Genomic DNA, 17,887 nt, shown 5'->3' on the forward strand with positions numbered 1-17,887 from the left:
TGGCAGTAAAAGCCACAAGTCTTAACCTCTGAACCACCAGGGAAATCCCTTAACCTTTTTTAAAAAAGAAAGATTCAGAAGTCAGCAACCTGCAGTCAAATTACTGCCTGATTTGAATTTCATGTCATTTTATGAACTGAAAATAAATAAAAACTTTTAACACTTCATGATTACATCTAATTATAAAAATAACTACATAAATTATGAATATCCAACAAAGTTATTGGGGAAGTGAATTTTTAAGAATTAAAAAAGATTCAGAGACATTGAATGTTAAAGTTAGATCTGAGATGGGGGAAGTTTAAGATAGTGATCAAAGCCTTTCTTTACTTATTTTCCTCTAATTGATTGTATTTGTTTTGATCTCTACTTCTTCACCTTCATTTTAATTTCTGCTTAATTATCTATGCAAACATGAACGTTTCAGTATTACTTTTCTTTCCATGTTGATGGAATATTCTAAGTTGACCAACATTTTCTTGGTAGCTTGCTTTCAAAGCAAAGAGTTTTTCACTAATATAGTTACAGTACTTTGTTTTCAACTAAATTGGTTTTCAAAATTTCCCATCCTCTGTGGGTTTACATCCACTATGGGCTTATAAATTCTTTGATGATAAGAATAGATGACTTTGAATTAGGCAAGAAAAAAAATTCTGTAAAGCTAGATTTTCTAAGCCTATGACCCAAATAGGCTCAAAAACACTTTCAAATCCTTACCTTTCAAAGCTACTGAAGATCTTCTGAAAACTTGTAAGATGCTTTGACATAAATGGTAATATCTACTTGAATGCCTATATTGTAAGTTATATTCTATTTAGATCAAACAGCAACGTATTAGATCAACTGTCAATCATAGAAGAGATAAATTCTTTTTTCAGCAATTTAATTAAATAGGGTGCTGTATCACTAACATACTATATTAAGGAAACACACATACACACAAAATGTCTTATAACCATATGAAAAGATCCTTAACATCACTTGCAAACATTGAAATGCAAGTTAAAATGTCATAGCATTTTTTTATATATCAGAATTAAGACCAAAACAGTGTGATAATACCTCACTGTTAGTGAGGTTACGGTAAAACAGGTGTAGTCCTCTTGTGTTAGAAGACACATGAATTGATAAACTCTTACCAAGTGGCACTGTTTACCAAAATGTTTTAATGTTCTATTTTTTGATCCACGAATCCCACTTTCTAAGAATTTACCCTACAGATATATTTAGACTTGTGATCAAACATACAAGTACAGAATAATTTTATAATTGTACTTGTCTAGTAATCCAAAGATATCAAATACAAAACAAACTAAAGTTCCCAATAGTAAACATACAGTTACTAAGCAATTTTATGCTGGGCATATATTAATCGTAAAAAGAAATGAAAACATATGTCCACACAAAGACTTGTACACAAATGTTCACACCAACATTATTTGTAACAGCTAAAAAATGAAAACAACTCAAAAGTCCATCAACTGAAAAATAGATAAGTAGATGTGGTATCCATACAGTGGGATATAAACCAGCCATAGAAAGAATGAAGTCCTGATATCTGCAACATGATTGAACCTCAAAAACAACTAAGAGAAAAAAGCAGTCACAAGAGGCCACATATTGTATGATTCTATTAATCTGAAGAACGCAGAATAAACAAATCCACTGAGACCAAAAGTAAATTAGTGGTTGCCTAAGGCAGGAGTAAGGGGGAGAGGATGGGGTGAGATAAATAATAGGTCAGCTTTACTTTTGTGGTGATTCATGCATCCTAAAATTAGATTAGGGTGATGATTGCACTAATACAAACATACTGATTCCACTGAATTGTACTTTTTTTTTTTTTTGGGTCTGCACCACACAGACATTAGTTCCCCAACCAGGGATTGAACCTGTGCCCCCTGCCTTGGGAGGGGGTAGTCTTAACCACAGGGCCGTCAGGAAAGTCCCTGAAGTGTACTCTTTAAACCAATATGTTTCTTACTTGATAAAATAATTTTTAAAAAATTAATCAAAATTTCCATCAATTATGAGTCAAATAAATTATGCTAAATCTATGCAATGGAGAATGCCACAGTTATGAAAATTTCATTGCCCTCTTTGTGCCAGTAAAAAGAAATCTTCTAAAAAAATTTGTTATAAGAGCAAAGTGCAGAATACTGTACTAAGGTCCAATTTATGTGATAAAATGCATGGAATATTTCTTGAAAGACACATATGAGACTGGTAACAGTTGTCTTTGGGAAATGGGAGATGGGATATAGAATGTGAGATTTTTCTTTTCAGTATTCCCTCTTATCTTTCCTTAAGTGTTTTACTGTGCATATATTTATCTCACAATAAACTATTTTAAACTAGTTTTGTTTTTTTTTTCCCTAAAGGGAAAAGAGAGGGAAAAAGAAAGTCCAAACCAGTAAGACATGAAATACTCTGCTATGTATGATAGATGTAAAGTGTTGTGGGGCAAACACAGATGGCGACAGTGCAGACCCACCCTCGGTTTACTATTTAACTAGGAAGAGATTAAATTAAAAAGTGACAAAGTAATTTATGGGAACTTTAAAAAACATAAAATTAGCATAAGAAACCATGTGTGAGTGCTCTGTATACAGATGAGAGTTCTCCCAGCAGCACTCGGCTGCATGGTGTCAAGCCAGAGGATAAGCAGGGCAGCCACACGACACTTCAAAAAAACAGGTGGCTTGTCAGAAGCTTGCTTGTAGCAAAATGGCCACAAGTGCAGCATAGCATGTTGTTTCAGGCACAAGTGGAAGTTTAGAAAACTTTTTGTGTGTGTGGCCTTACCATGTAGGTCTTTGGGCTTCCCCGGTGGTTCGGCAGTAAAGAATCTGTAGCAGACACTGGAGACAAGGGTCTGATCCCTGGGTCAGGAAGATTCCCTGGGGGAGGGCATGGCAACCCACTCCAGTATTCTCACCTGGAGAATCCTATGGACAGAGGAGCTTGGCAAGTTATGGTCCTGGACACGGGTGAAACGACTGAGCACACATGCATGTAGATCTTAGTTTCCCTACCAAGGATTGAACCCACGCCCCCTGCATTGGGAGCTCAGAGTCTTAACCACTGCACTGCCAAGGAAGTCCCAAGAAAACTTTTTAAAGAAATCATACTAAGCTATACCTGAAACTAACACAATATTAGAAATCAACTACGTTTCAACAAAAATTAAAAGAAAAAAAAAGCATACATAGTAAGTTTGATTATCCTAGTCTCTCTACACATAGAGACATAAATGTGCCCTTAGAGGTTTAATAAGAGCCTGTCCCGTGTAGAAAAAAAAAAAAAATGGTTCTAGGTGCTAGGATACTTCTTAAGCAAAACACCCACTGTGTTGGATAGAAATAGTAGGTACATACTATTTCTAATTCTCACGGCCATCCTGCATGTTAGGAAGCAGTAGTGTCATTTTAACATGGAGGGAATATAAAACCCAGAAAAGCAAAACACATTATCCAGTGTCCTACAGCTACTACAAGTTGGGATTGGGAGTCAAACCTAGATCTGAATGACTCCAGCACAAGTATTCTTTCTATCAAACCATTCCACTTCCCATGCTGAAAACTTGCTTCTGGTGTTGTTCAGAAATCAAGAATTGAGAAGGAAATGGCAACCCACTCCAGGATTCTTGCCTGGAAAATTCCATGGACAGAGGAGCCTGGCAGGCTATCATCCATGGCATCACAAAGAGTCAGACATGACTGAGCACAGACACACACAGGAATCAAGGAAGTAAAAGCAATGTTTGTTTGTTCGTTACCTGAAGGGCTGGATAAGGAGTTAAGCTTCCTGATTCTTAGTCCATTCTAAGATATCCTAACTGAACCAAAAGTATGGATAATTTGTTCGTGGAAAAGGTTTGGGTTTTTACAGTTGAGATGGGATGACTGCCATGTATCAATGATGTAGCCAGACTAAGTGATAACTAAGAATAGGAATGTTTATTAAGAACTATAATGTTCAGATGCTTCTGCAAGGTGGGTGTATATGACCATTTCACAGATGAGAAAATAAAGACTTGGGGATGTCAAGCAGCTTACTCATGGCCCAAAACTGAGTAATAAACAATTAAATGAATATGAGTGGTGAAGTCTGAATTCAAACTCAAGACTCTCTATTCCAGAACTTTTCATTCTTCCCTCGGCCATGAAGCCACTGAAGCACAATAAAGATATAGAAGTGGCAAATATAAGACGTGTGTTTCAAGAAGTGTGGCTATGAAGGGAATGAGAAACAGCAGCTGTTAACTAGAGTGAGGGACAAAGAAGGAAAGATATTGTTGTGTTTCTTTAGCGTGCAGGAGATCAAACCACGTTTAAGATGGGAAGTGCATCGTAAAGGCTTAAACACAATCCAGAGCAGAGAGTAAGTGCTTAATAATTGTTTCTTACTTGATGAAAGTGAAGGAGTTATTGATTAATGGAGCAGGGTCTATAAGAAAGCAGGCATGTCATGAACCAAGAATGGCAGTTAGTATTGGTAAGAATGACATTTTTCCAGATAATCAGAGGCAAAGGAAATAAGGGTAGCAAGATGTAAGGAGGTTTTAAGTTAGAACAAAAGGTAAATGGGGATGGTCAAGTAGAGTGTTCTCCATGGTCTTGGTAAAATAAAAGGTAAAGTATCCGTGGTGAATTGAGGATGGAGTGAGAGGGTCCGGGAATGTGGGGAGCTTTTAAACAACTATTATGGGAAACGTGATAAGGTCTCAGTGAGACCAGATTCTGAAGGAGCCTGTATTTAGTTAGGTGTAAATGACTGTACATGGGCAGACCATTGCTAGTGATTCCATCAAATATACACTTAGATTGTTCTTAGTGCAGAGTTTATCAGCCCAGACTCAGGAAATACCAGACAATTGCTAGAGCTTTTTGTCCCATTTGGATGAACAATAGCCATAGTCGACCTACGCAGGTGTAGAGAAGATAAAAGTTTATATTCCACATTGCCAGTTCAATGGCTAAATCTTGGAGCAGTTCAGGTCAGTTCAGTCGCTCAGTCGTGTCCGACTCTTTGCGAACCCAAGGCCTCCCTGGGACAGCACGCCAGGCCTCCCTGTCCATCACCAACTACCGGAGTCCACCCAAACCCATGTCCATCAAGTCAGTGATGCCATCCAACCATCTCATCCTCTCACCTTCTCCTCCCACCTTCAATCTTCCCAGCATCAGGGTCTTTTCAAATGAGTCAGCTCTTTGCATCAGGTGGCCAAAGTATTGGAGTTTCAGCTTCAACATCAGTCCTTCCAATGAACACCCAGGACTGATCTCCCTTAGGATGGACTGGTTGGATCTCCTTGCAGTCCAAGGGACTCTCAAGAGTTGTCTCCAGCACTACAGTTCAAAAGCATCAATTCTTGGGCAGGCACATAATAATTCCCCAATAAATAACTGAAGACCTTATAAAAATTCAAAATATTATTTCAGAATAACTCAAGTCAGGATAGCTCAGTAATGATTTTTATTTGTCGCATCCCTCATCCTTATGTGATCATCTTTTATGTTTATACTATGCTTCAGACTTTTCAAGATGCTTTCGATACATATCAGCTCATCTAATCTTTAAACCTTTATGAAGTATTTGGGGTCATACCACTCCCATTTGACAGTTAGAAAAACTAAATCACACAGAAATTAAATGATTTACTGAAGACAAAGGACTGTTTGGTGTAAAGCTGGTGGTAAAATCAGTTTTCTAACATCTGACTCAATTCTAAGACATCCCAACAAAATCATAATTAGAAATTAAGTCTACAGTCAAGGTTTTATGGCAATTAGGGATGATATGATACATTGTTTTTCAGGATGTTTTAATATTTATTTTATTTATTTGGCTGTACTGGGGCTTAGTTGCAGCACATGTGATCTTTGACCTTTCGGTTGTGGCATGCGAACTCTTAGTTGTGGCATACGGGATCTAGTTCCCTAATCAGGGATCAAGCCCAGGCCCCCTGCATTGGGAGTGTGGTGTCTTAGCCACTGGACCACCAGGGAAGTCCTCATAGTATCTTTGGTTTTCTTAAGGAATCCATGGATTGAAAAGGAAATCCAGACCACAACTCAAGATACTCCTTAGACCTCGTGGACCTTAAAGGTTACAAGCACCTTTTTAATCAAAGTCATCAATGTCAGAATCTAAGGGGTAGATTTCCTGAGTCCTCATAGATCTTTACATTACAAGAGTATTGTCACAATACCAGGAACCAGTATTTATTAAAAAAAAAAAAATCTCAAGTACAAAGTTTGTGAAATAATACAATTTCCATTTTCTATTATATAAGTATACTACCACTGTCAAAGTTTCTTCATTAATTATCTCCCCCCCTTCTCAGTCTTTCTTCCCTCCCCCCTCAATTCTGCTTTTCCATTTATAGTTTTAGATCCTGACATAATGTCACCACTTTGAGTAGCTGGTGTTTCAGTGAACCTGGGACCACCCTTAAGGTTCAGGCAGATAATCCGTGGGCACTGCTTGCAGACTCATGGAGGCCCCTGCCAGGCATTTCCTCCTAGTAGAATGGTCCCAGTGTTCCACCCATGTGTCAGAGCACATGACTTGTGTAAGGCCTCTACTAAGCTCCCAAAATTAAAGAGAATGAAAAATTCAAATCAGAGGTTGTTAACTTCCCAGATTCTCGAGAGCTGTTTTCATGTTCTAGACAGTTTTGCAATTTCTCTCCCCTTCTTTCACAACTCTTCCCATTTTTTTGTAACTGGTACGAACTGCTCCCTACTGTAAGTACAGTCAGTTCTCTTTTGTTTTTGCTATTAGTCATACTTTAAAATTATGGTTAAGAATTTTATTATCAAATTTATTACATCTCTTGTGGAAGTTCAAGTGTTACAACTAGGTGTCAGTCAAACTCCCATTCAGCTTTTTAGCAAAATGGCCAGCATCTACTTGAAGCTTTAGTTCAGTTCAATGCAGTCGCTCAGTCGTGTCCGACTCTTTGCGACCACATGGACTGCAGCATGCCAGGCCTCCCTGTCCATCACCAACTCCCACAGCTTACTCAAACTCATGTCCATTGAGCCGGTGATGCCATCCAACCATCTCATCCTCTGTCATCCCCTTCTCCTCCCATCTTCAATCTTTCCCAACATCAGGGTCTTTTCAAATAAGTCAGTTCTTCGCATCAGGTGGCCAAAGTATTGGAGTTTCAGCTTCCGCATCAGTTCTTCCAATGAATATTCAGGATGGTATTTCCTTTAGGATGGACTGGTTGGATCTCCTTGCAGTCCAAGGGACTCTCAAGAGTCTTCTCCAACACCACAGTTCAAAAGCATCAGTTCTTTGGCGCTCAGCTTGCTTTATAATCTAACTCTCACATCCATACATGACTACTGGAAAAACCATAGCTTTGACCAGACGGATCTTTGCTGGCAAAGTAATGTCTTTGCTTTTTAATATGCCATCTATGTTCATCATAACTTTCCTTCCAAGGAGCAAGCGTCTTTTAATTTCATGGCTGCAGTCACCATCTGCAGTGATTTTGGAGCCCAAGAAAATAAAGTCTGTCACTGTTTCCACTGTTTCCCCATCTATTTTTGCCATGAAGTGATGGGACCGGATGCCATGATCTTAGTTTTCTGAATGTTGAGCTTTAAGCCAACTTTTTCCACTCTCCTCTTTCACTTTCATCAAGAGGCTCTTTAGTTCTTCTTCACTTTCTACCATAAGGGTGGTGTCCTCTGCATATCTGAGGTCATGGATATTTCTCCCAGCAATCTTGATTCCAGCTTGTGCTTCCTGCAGCCCAGCATTTCTCATGATGTACTCTGCATATAAGTTAAATAAGCAGGGTGAAAACATACTTAAGACCTTAAGCCTTAAGCTCCTATTAAAAGGCCCAGGAACATAATTCCTGAATCTGACTTGGAATGAGAGTGGGCAGTAGGATATAAATTTACCTGCTTAGCTCACTGCAACTGAGCTATCCTGTACTGTCCAGTAGTCTTGCTCTGTCTGCTACTATGAGGCCCATATTCTTGCACATTTCTCTGAGGAAGAAATTCCAAATGGTCTTTTCAATTCTTGTAAAGCCACAGACTACCTAGGCAATATTGATATCCCTGAGACTTGAGGGATAAGACCCAAATATATAGATAAATAGATGGATTGATCAGAGTTTTGGTTGTTAACTCTCAACTTTTACATTTCTAATTCTTGATACCAACTAAATTCTAAACTTGTTCTTTCCCTTTGTTTTACTTCATATATTTTAGATCTTTTCATGATTTTATTTCAAATTCCTCAATTCCAAATCATCAGACATTTTTTTCCCTGTCAACCTGTATCAGTCATCCATCTTTGGGGGCCCATTTTCCACTAACTCCTGGATGTCTACTTTCCTGCTATCTGATTGTCAAATTCTGAAACATATATCCAAAACACCACTTTATTTGAACGCTTTTATAGATTATTTCATAGTCTGCAGAGTTAATATTGCCCTAATAAAGCTGAAAACAGTTGTTCAATATTTCCCTAAGAGGCAAAGAACCAATTAGAAAAGCTGGACTTATGAAAATGTGTTAGTATGTCCATTTGAACTTATCAATAATTTCCATCTAATGACTTTAAGAGCATGGACAGAACATAGCAGAAAGGGCACAAACATCAGAAGATAGCAACTAAGTTTTCTATTCTGGCTAAGTTTGAATTCCACCTCTGTTGCTTACTGACTCTCTGAAGTTGGGTAGTTTTCTTACTTATCAAATGGAAACTAGATAACAAGTACCTGAAGAAGTGTTAAATAAGTTAAAAAAAATTCCATATGCAAAACACCTAAAATGGTTCCTAGGCAAAAAATGATTTATTAATGTTATAATTAATCTCAGAAATTTCCTATAGATTTATTGTTTCCATTTCTTCTTTATTTGCTTTATTATAATTCAATATTCATTCTTTTCTTCCATCACATCAGTCTAGATTTTTGCTTTTGAGAATTCCAATATTATTAATTATATTTTGGCACAATTTTTGAAGTTTACATTAAGATTTTAGAGCCAATCCTATTACAGTAAGGCCAGTCTACCTGTTTTTTGCCTCCCTGAAAATCTAAGATGCTTTTCCTTAGTATTATTTTGTATGCATGCAAATATATTCCCAGTAGTATTTGAAAGTGACCATAGATTTTGCAAAGCAAAATATCCTATTGCTAAATACTAGTGTAACATAGGAGTACTTTAGCGTGTGTTCCCTCAAGCTTAAAGAAGAACAAGACACTTATAGTTTAGTTTCTCATTTAGCCTGTCAGATTATCTCTAACCATTTTCCAAAAGTAATTTGAAAAAACAACCCATCCAATTCTTCTCCATCTCCCAGCTCTCCTTTCCTCTGGTTTGACTGCGCCCTCAGGCACGCCTTCTGGGGTGGTGGTGAGACAGCTGTCATAGTTCCCTGAGGACCCCTTGGAGTTACAAGTCCAGGCAATCACACCACTTTCTGAACAGCTCAAGTTAATATAACCAGGGAAGGGGGAGTAGATGCCCGGCAAGAAGAAGAGCAGGGGGTCGCCCCAGCGGCCCCATCAGAAAGCCTCCTAATCCTGTGTAAAGGCAAACCTGTAGCTACGGAGTTCAGGGTAGATTGGGTTCTAGTCTACCCAGTTCAGCATTCCCCAAATCATGTCTATGATTTCTCACCTTCAGGCCTTAGATCACTCACGTGGTGGAGTCTCCCACTTGTCAAAACATATCCTGTGAAAAGATGTCACAAATGACTAATAAATAATTTTTCTTCTCTTTGGGCTTCCCTGGTAGCTCAGTCGGTAAAGAATCTGCTTGCAGTGCAAGAGACCCAAGTTCGATCCCTGAGTTAGGAAGATACCCTGGAGAAGGAAATGGCTACTCACTGCAGTATTCTTTCCTTGGAAATCCCATGGGCAGAGGAGCCTGTCAGGCTATAGTCCATGGGGTTGCAAGAATCAGACTCGACTTAGTGACTAAACCACCAATGGTTTATTAATATCCATTCACAGTGGCTTACTCTCTTTGTGTAAAGCTTTCAAGTCACTTATGATTCTATCAAACCATATTATTTATAAATTAAAATAACAAGCTGCATTTCCATCTGTCTCATTCACTAGGATTTTTAATATTTGTTTTATGAAAGAAGAAGTAAGTAATAATACCTTATTAGACAAATGGTCCTGGGACATTGGTAAATGATTTAAGAACAATAATAAACCCATAAAAATAGATCCTGATTTCACATCTAATTCCAAAATAAATTACTAATAATTTTTAAAAGTTAAAGGTAAAAAAATGAATCCAATGAGAAATAGGAGAAAATATAAGGTTAATAATTATGTGTTCTCAGGGTAGGGAAGGGCTTCCTAAATGTAACTCTAGAGACAAATTATCCATGAAAAAATTTGCTAATTGAATTCAAGAAAAAGTATCTAGCCTTAAATATCAGAAAACTTTAACTTTATGACAAAAAGACAAAAATATTTCTAATATATAAGTGTAATCAGAAATTTTCATTTATCAGATTTATAAGGGAACTAATTATTCCTACCTCAACCCCCCAAAAAATGGCTGGCAATAGAAAACATGAGCTAATCCTGTGAGATTTTCTCCTGTCAAGGAATGTCGCAAGTCAGGGGTGTAGGGACTGGACAATTTTTAAAACTCTAAGAGGACTATGATAGTGAGAAGAGAGTGAAGTGAAGTGAAGTTGCTCAGTCATGTCTGACTCTTTGCAACCCCATGGACTGTAGCCAGGCTTCTGAGAGGGTAGTATTTCTAATAAGAGAGGCAAAAATATCTAAAAGGAATTAGGAAACTTTTTGTATAATATTTAAGTAGTAGAAAAGTGGTTGCCAGGGGCTGAGTTTGCGGGGGAAAGGAGAGGTGTTTGGTCAAAGGTAGAAACTTTCATTTATAAGATGTATAAAGTCTGAGGATCTAAAACAGAACATGATGACTACAGTTGATAACACTATATTGTATAATTGAAATTTGTTAAAAGAGTAGAACTTAAGTATTCTTGCCACTCTTCCCAAAAAGACAGATATGTAAAGTGATAGATATATTAATTAACTTGGTGGGAAGAAACCTTTCACATATGTGAAACCTTTGATATATGTGCATCAAATCATCACATTATACAGTTTAAATATCTTAAAATTTTGTCAATTATACATCCGTAAACTGGGTGGTGGGGGGTGGGGAGAAATGGAACATTTAAAAATCTATGTCCCATGATACTGAGAGTATTGAATTCTTTGAAGCATATTCAACCTACAATGCATTTCCTTCATTATTATGTTTAAAATCCTCATTTCTGTATACTTGGAATGGTCAGTTCTTGCATGATGAAGATTTGTCTTAATTCACAGTGTTTTTTGTTTTGCTTCTTAGGTACCAACAAAGGACCAATGGCTTTCTCAACAACTGCCCTACCACCACCTCCACCATCCCATCCAGCCAGCCAACCACCATTGCCAGCGTCTCACCCAACACAATTGCCAGCCCCAAGTCTACCTCCCAGAAACATTAAACCTCCCTTAGACCTCAAGTAAGCAAAAGATTATTTTGCCATTACTTTGTCAATCTCTTGTCAGGAATTTTCAGACTATGCTTGGCTGAGTGCTGAGGGTTCCATGTGACTCTGGGGGAAACACAAAAGTGGTCAGTGAGCAGGGAGAAGAGATGGCTTAGCAAGCTGCTCTCACACCTCCATAGCCTTTAGCAATTCTTATTTATCTGTTTTGGCAATGGTTTTTCCTTAAGAATTCATTTGAGGAAAATTTCTAGAGCCTTTTTAGAAGTTCTGAAACATTCTTCAGATCAACACAACCACCATCTCGTTAACCTTCATCATCATTTCTACCACCACCACCATTAGCATCACTGCATCACCACCATCATTACCAATATCACCACCACTATCATCACCACCACCATATTTTATTGGCTGCCTGTAATGTGCTAGGCACTTTACGTATATAATCCTTATGACTTCATTGAGTGGATAGTGTTTTTGTCATTTCACAGATAAGTAAATGGAACTTTACAAAGGTTAAGTAACTCTCAATAGAAGACTGTCAGTAGCAGTCTGAGTCCACTGTATACTTTTAACCACTCTGCTAAATAACCTCCTATAAGTAAAAAAAAAAAAAAAATGGAGGTTTTCTCTGAGTAATCAGATTTCTGACTGTGTATTAAAAAAATAGGAAACTTATTCAAGCCCACTCTCACTTTTCTTAGATGGTACTTTTTAGAAATGTCAGAACTGTGTAGGTTGTTATGCACAGGCTCTTTATCCGTGATTTACCAGAGAACTGGTTGAGAAAAAAGCAAGCAGAAGACTCGGATAGAATGAAATATTGTTTTAAAGAGAAATAGACAATGGCAAGCATAGACTCTGTTTGCAAGTCAGAGTAGATCTTCTATTTCTTCTTCTAAAAAATTGTTTTGCATGATTATCCTTTACCACAAATATGCCAAAAATATTTAGCTACAGTTGTTTTTCCTTTACTTCAATCTCCTACCAGATTGATGTTCACTACATCTAAAGTACTTAATATCCATAATCCTTAGGATAGACTCAATTAATATCATGTCTGATTGACAGCTTTCCTTCAATGCTGATAATTACAATTTAGAGCAGGAGTTGAAAACATACTTGTCATGGGTAGCCAGTGCTACGTTTCACTTTATTAGGCTTTGACGGGGGGTTAGGGGGCGCTATTGGTTAAAAGCAGAACTCCAACTGACTAGGAGATATTAGAGCAGTTTACTATCTTGCATAAAACCGGCATTTTACATTTATGTTAACCACACGCCCTTCCACGCATTTGAGTTTATGAATCCTAGTTTATGACAACCAGCTACCAAAGGAGAATATGAGCTATTTGCTTACTAACGTATGAGTGTCAAATAAATATTAACTTAATTAAAATAACTAATATGTGCTCTTATATAAACTTGATTTCTGTATAAATGAGTTTCTTTTCACATGTATTAAATCCTGTGTCTTTATCCTACTCTGAAGAATTTAATCCATTAGATTTTGATCTCAGTACTTTTGAGGCTTATTATATGACCCTATCCCAGCAGCTGGCTTTAATTAGGCTTCTGGATCCTGTGTAATTCTAGTGAGAAATTTCAGTAAATACCTTGAGTATGAATTCCTGATAATTTATAAGGCAAAAAGATTGGTAATTCTTTGACTGAAGAAATCATGGAGGAGGGTTTATCACTATTCCTGTTGTTTGAGAGTCCCCAAGACCAGTCCTAGGTTTGGTGATCAACCACAAGGACACACAAGACTTAGCATACAGGAGTATTCGTGGCTAAGATTTACCCTAGTCATACTCTTCTTCTAAACTTGGCAGTGGACAGGAGTAAAACTGCTTCTTTCTCTAGCTACAAAAATGCAATAGATGTGTGGTATTGCTTCCCAGGGAAGCCTATTAGAGTCATCCTTCTATTGAAAGCTGCCACCTAGGCACCTTCTGCCTGAAAGTGAAGTCGCTCAGTCGTGTCCGACTCTTTGCGACCCCATGGACTGTAGCCCACCAGGCTCCCCCGTCCATGGGATTCTCCAGGCAAGAATACTGGAGTAGGTTGCTGTTTCCTTCTCCAGGGGATCTTCCCGACCCAGGGATCGAAGCCAGGTCTCCCGCGTTGCAGGCAGACGCAGGCAGACGCTTTAATCTCTGAGCCAGCCTAGCAACTACCAAAATACCAGACTTCCAGAAGTAAAGCAGGTGTTCCCCATAAGTCGTGTTGTTTATACAGTCTAGGCACAGCAAAGCACTCTTATCATTAGGCAACTTTTCCTATCAGTGCAAGGAATGCTTTAGAAGCTGAGTTCCCAGATATAAGCCAACAGACTATCTTGGTAGAAGATTCTTTTTAAAATAGCAGCTTCAGGCCTGCTATGTTAACTCTTTTCTGTAAACCTGCCCCCTAGAATCCACCGTGATAAGGTGAGGAATACAATGCTGTAGAAGGAAGAAAGAATTTCAAAGAGACCAGTAGCCTGGACTACTGTGTCTTACCGATGCTGGTCAATTTCCCACATTTGTAGGAAATTCTTACAAAGTCAAAAAGAGCCCACCAACCAACCAAGTTCAAATTTTTGCTTGTAACATTGCTTACATCAGAAATTAGCAAAATCCATCAGTTGTAATCAACTTAACTTCATCCTTATTTCCATTTTATTAAGGACTCCTAATTCAAAAGTCTGATTCATTTAAGAGTTACCAACTCCTCAAAATGTATACTCTCAGAAAAAAAAGAAGCTGAGAAACAAGAATTTAGATGTTACATTGCCTAGATTCGCTGGAACTGTCACATCTAAAAGTTAAATGTCAGATGAAGATGAAAGCTAAGGGATATCTGTAAGATGATTATTTTTTCAAAAGTAAAAATGTGGTATATGGTGTAAGACTTTCAGGCTCCCATCAGAGAGCCCAAGTAAAATCCAAAATGAAGAAATATCTAAATTGGAAACTTTCCCCCCAAGTAGGGGAAGCTAGAAAAGACACAAAGAGGAAATGAAAGTAAAATGGGTCTTGATAGTCAGGCTCACAAATTTATATTTCATGTGAGAGGGAAATTTATGGAATGATCTTTAAGTAAAATTGTGAAAGACGGGTGTCTCTGTGCTTTTTCTTTGCACCACCACCCTTCTAGTAATATTTTGTGAGGCACCACTTCGTGCCTTTGTAATAGAAGTTCAGGAAATATCAGTGAACAAAATAAAGACCCCTACTCACATAAAGCAGGGGGCAGGAGACAAAAGGGAAAAAATAATAAACTAGTAAAGAGTATAGAATGTTAGGAAATATCAAATGATATGGGATGAAGTAGAGCAGGTTAGGTGGTGCAGTGTGAGTGCTGGGGACAGTGTGTTGAAGTTTTAAAGGAGAGATGAGGGTCGCTCCCTTTATAGGAAGTTATACTTGAGAAAAGACTCAAGGAAGTGAAGGCGTTAAAGCATGCAGGTATCTGGGGGAAGACCATTCTAGTCAGCGAGGACAGACAGAACAAAGTCCTCGAATGTCTAGGGGCTCGGAAAGAGGTAACTGAGGCTTGAGTAGACGGAAAGTGTAGTAGAGACAGACTCATGCAGGCCCTGCGGGTCGTGATAGAGATGATGGCTCTTATCCTAAGTGACGTGGGAAATGCTGAAGAGCTTGAGTGGAGCAGTGATGTTTTCAGGCTCACGTTTTGTGAGTATTACCTTAATCGTTGTCTGAAAAAAGGTAGTAGGCAAATGTTGAAGAAGGAAAACCAGTTAGGCAGATCCTACAGAAATGCAGGCAAGATATTCTAACCAGGATGGTGCAGTGGAGATGATGACAGGGGTCCAGATTCAGGATGTACTTTGAAGGTAGAGACCACAGAATCTGGACTTAGGGTATGAAAGGAAAAGAGGATCCAGGGCAGCTCCAAGGTTCTGAGCCTAAGTAACTCCAAGGATGATGTGTCCATGACTGAATGAGATTGACTGAAGGTGAGCAAGTTTGGGCGTGGGGGAAATCGGGACAACATAGTTGCTCAAAGCTTGTGGTGTGCATGCAGGCAGAGATGTTGAGGAGGCAATTAGATGTAAGAAGTGAAGAGCTGGAAGGGAGCTCTGAGTTATAAATATATGTTTGTCGTGGGCGTATACCCCATGCTTCAAGTCAGACATTGTTAGGATCACAGAGAAAGTGCATTCCTAGAACAAAGGATTAGAACAAGAATCAGCGCTCAGGTGAGGGACCAGCTCCCCAGAGGCATAAATGACTGATAAGGTTCACATTTCCCCCAGGGTGTGGAGTCTGTGTTGCTTAAGGCAAGGAAAAGAACTTCTAATGTGGATCAAAGGAAGAATTTCAGGAGATCACATGGCCTTTATTACCTGCCTACTTCCCAGAAGTCACTTGTAATTATATCGTTCAGGTCAGAATGCCTTAAGAATGTAAAAAATTGGAGGCAGGTGAGAATTTAAAATAATAAACATATTTTTTTAAAAAGTAGTTGAAGCCAAAGTTATACTGCATTTTAAATTGTATTGTTTCCCCACCTAGTGGTCAGAAAGCAGCTAGCTCCATTTTCTACTTTATTCAGATAGTCTGAAGAGGAACTGAAATGGGTCAGAAGAGCTCGTTTATCATTTTGTTCAAATCAACTTCTTTAGGGTAACATATTTCTTGGTGCCACTTTAAAAAATTAATTATAATTTTAACAATGTAACTTTTTCTTCATATGAATATAGAACCAATAGTTGAATATTTTAGTATACAAAGCAAATTACATGGTTATTAATAGTAATGAGACAGGAAAAGTGAAGTAATAAGAAATAACAACTAATGGAAATGACTAAGGTTGAAAAAGGAAAGCTTAACCAGATCTTACCTTGAGGTCATTCTTACTCAGTGTGAGATTTTTCTGGCTCTAAAATTAGAGGAAATGTAAGAATTCAGCATTGTAACCTTTTTTATTAGTTAGAAATATTTAACATTTTCTGAAATTTGAGACTTGCCATATCAGTCATGCACTCCCAGACAGACTTACCTAAGTCCATTGGCTTAAACAAGTCATCATAGTTGTATAATTTCTCATGCGTTAAATACAGGAAGACGTGTTCCAGAGAAAAATTCACTGGATTTCATTTTCAGTGAGGGCAGGCATGGAACAAAGTGTCACTTAGATTTCCTCTGTCTTTAAAAATCAAACTGACAAATGCTAGAGTCACGGAATAAAGGTCATGAGTGGCAAATAAGGTATAAAGGTCAATAGCTTCCCATCTTTAAAAGTCAGGATATAGAGCTCTAGTAGCTTTCTGAGCATGACAGTCATAACATTAAATTAATTTTGCTTTTCTTTTTTAATTCCTTATGCTAAAGTAGAAACACAGAGAACTATAATGAAAGACCTTCTTGAATAGATGTCCTTACTGTAACAACTGATAAGCCTCCTTTTCTTTTTCACCCACTCCTTCTGTTTCATTTTCTAGGACTTGGGTTGTGACTGGTTTCGTTGATTGTCTATTTTTCTCTGTTTGGCTTTTCTCAATGCTTGTAATACTTTTTTTTTTTTTAACAATTGGTGACAGTTTGATCTGGGTCTATCGATGACACTCACCTCCTTCTCCCCCTCATCTTTCTTCCTTTTATTCTTCACTGTTATTCCTATTCTTAACATTATTTCATACTTAGTGAATATTTTGCTGTTCTATATGTGTTGAATTCAGACCTATATAAAACTAAAATTTAGATGCTATAATGTTGGGTCCATGAATATATATATGCATGTAAACCTTACCTGCAAGTAATAAATGGTTTGCATTAAGTGCAAGTACGTATGTACGAGCATGCTACACAGATCTTCATTTTGCAAATATTTGTTACTCTTCCGTGTGTTTCAGGAAGTTAACTGCAAGTCCAGTAGTCTTTTTAACTTAATATTATTTTCAAAAATAATAAACAGTTTGCTTTAGTGTTACTAAGACAGCATTAATTTAGTCAAAAGTCCTATACCTGACAAGAATTAATCTAACAGCTTCCTAAAAATGACAGTCATAATAATAAATTAACTAACAAAGACATAATCTCGTCATACTAAGGGTTTATGATCTTATAGTAAGAATAGAGACCTGCAAGTAATCGCTGTATAATTATAGTAATCCAGAATAGTCTCTGTAGTGAGCAATGTATGACATATGGAAGTAGCAACTGCTGAGCTTGGGAGAGTTGAGATAACTTCACAGAGGAGGGGGTGTTAAAGGAGAATCTTAAAGATTAAGGAGGGCCTCGGCAGGGGATGATTAGAAGCGAGGATTACTCCAGAGAAAGCCAATAGCGTGGGCTAAGTATTCTCTGAACATGTTCAGAGAATAAGTGAATTCAGTGTTAATATCTGAA

The 17,887-nt window shown here is 37.8% G+C and overlaps 1 protein-coding gene across 3 annotated transcripts in view; it reads left to right on the plus strand.

Moving 5' to 3' along the window:
• The window catches only part of FYB1 (FYN binding protein 1), a 164,313-nt gene that overhangs the window by 106,192 nt on the left and 40,234 nt on the right, over positions 1-17,887 (plus strand). For all 3 annotated transcript variants that reach the window (XM_043887611.1, XM_043887613.1, XM_043887612.1), the window contains one exon: positions 11,385-11,541. In XM_043887611.1, the coding sequence (XP_043743546.1) occupies positions 11,385-11,541 (157 nt within the window). The remainder of the gene's footprint in view (positions 1-11,384; positions 11,542-17,887) is intronic.

Source organism: Cervus elaphus, chromosome 25 (genome assembly GCF_910594005.1).
Source record: "Cervus elaphus chromosome 25, mCerEla1.1, whole genome shotgun sequence".
NCBI lineage: Eukaryota > Metazoa > Chordata > Mammalia > Artiodactyla > Cervidae > Cervus > Cervus elaphus.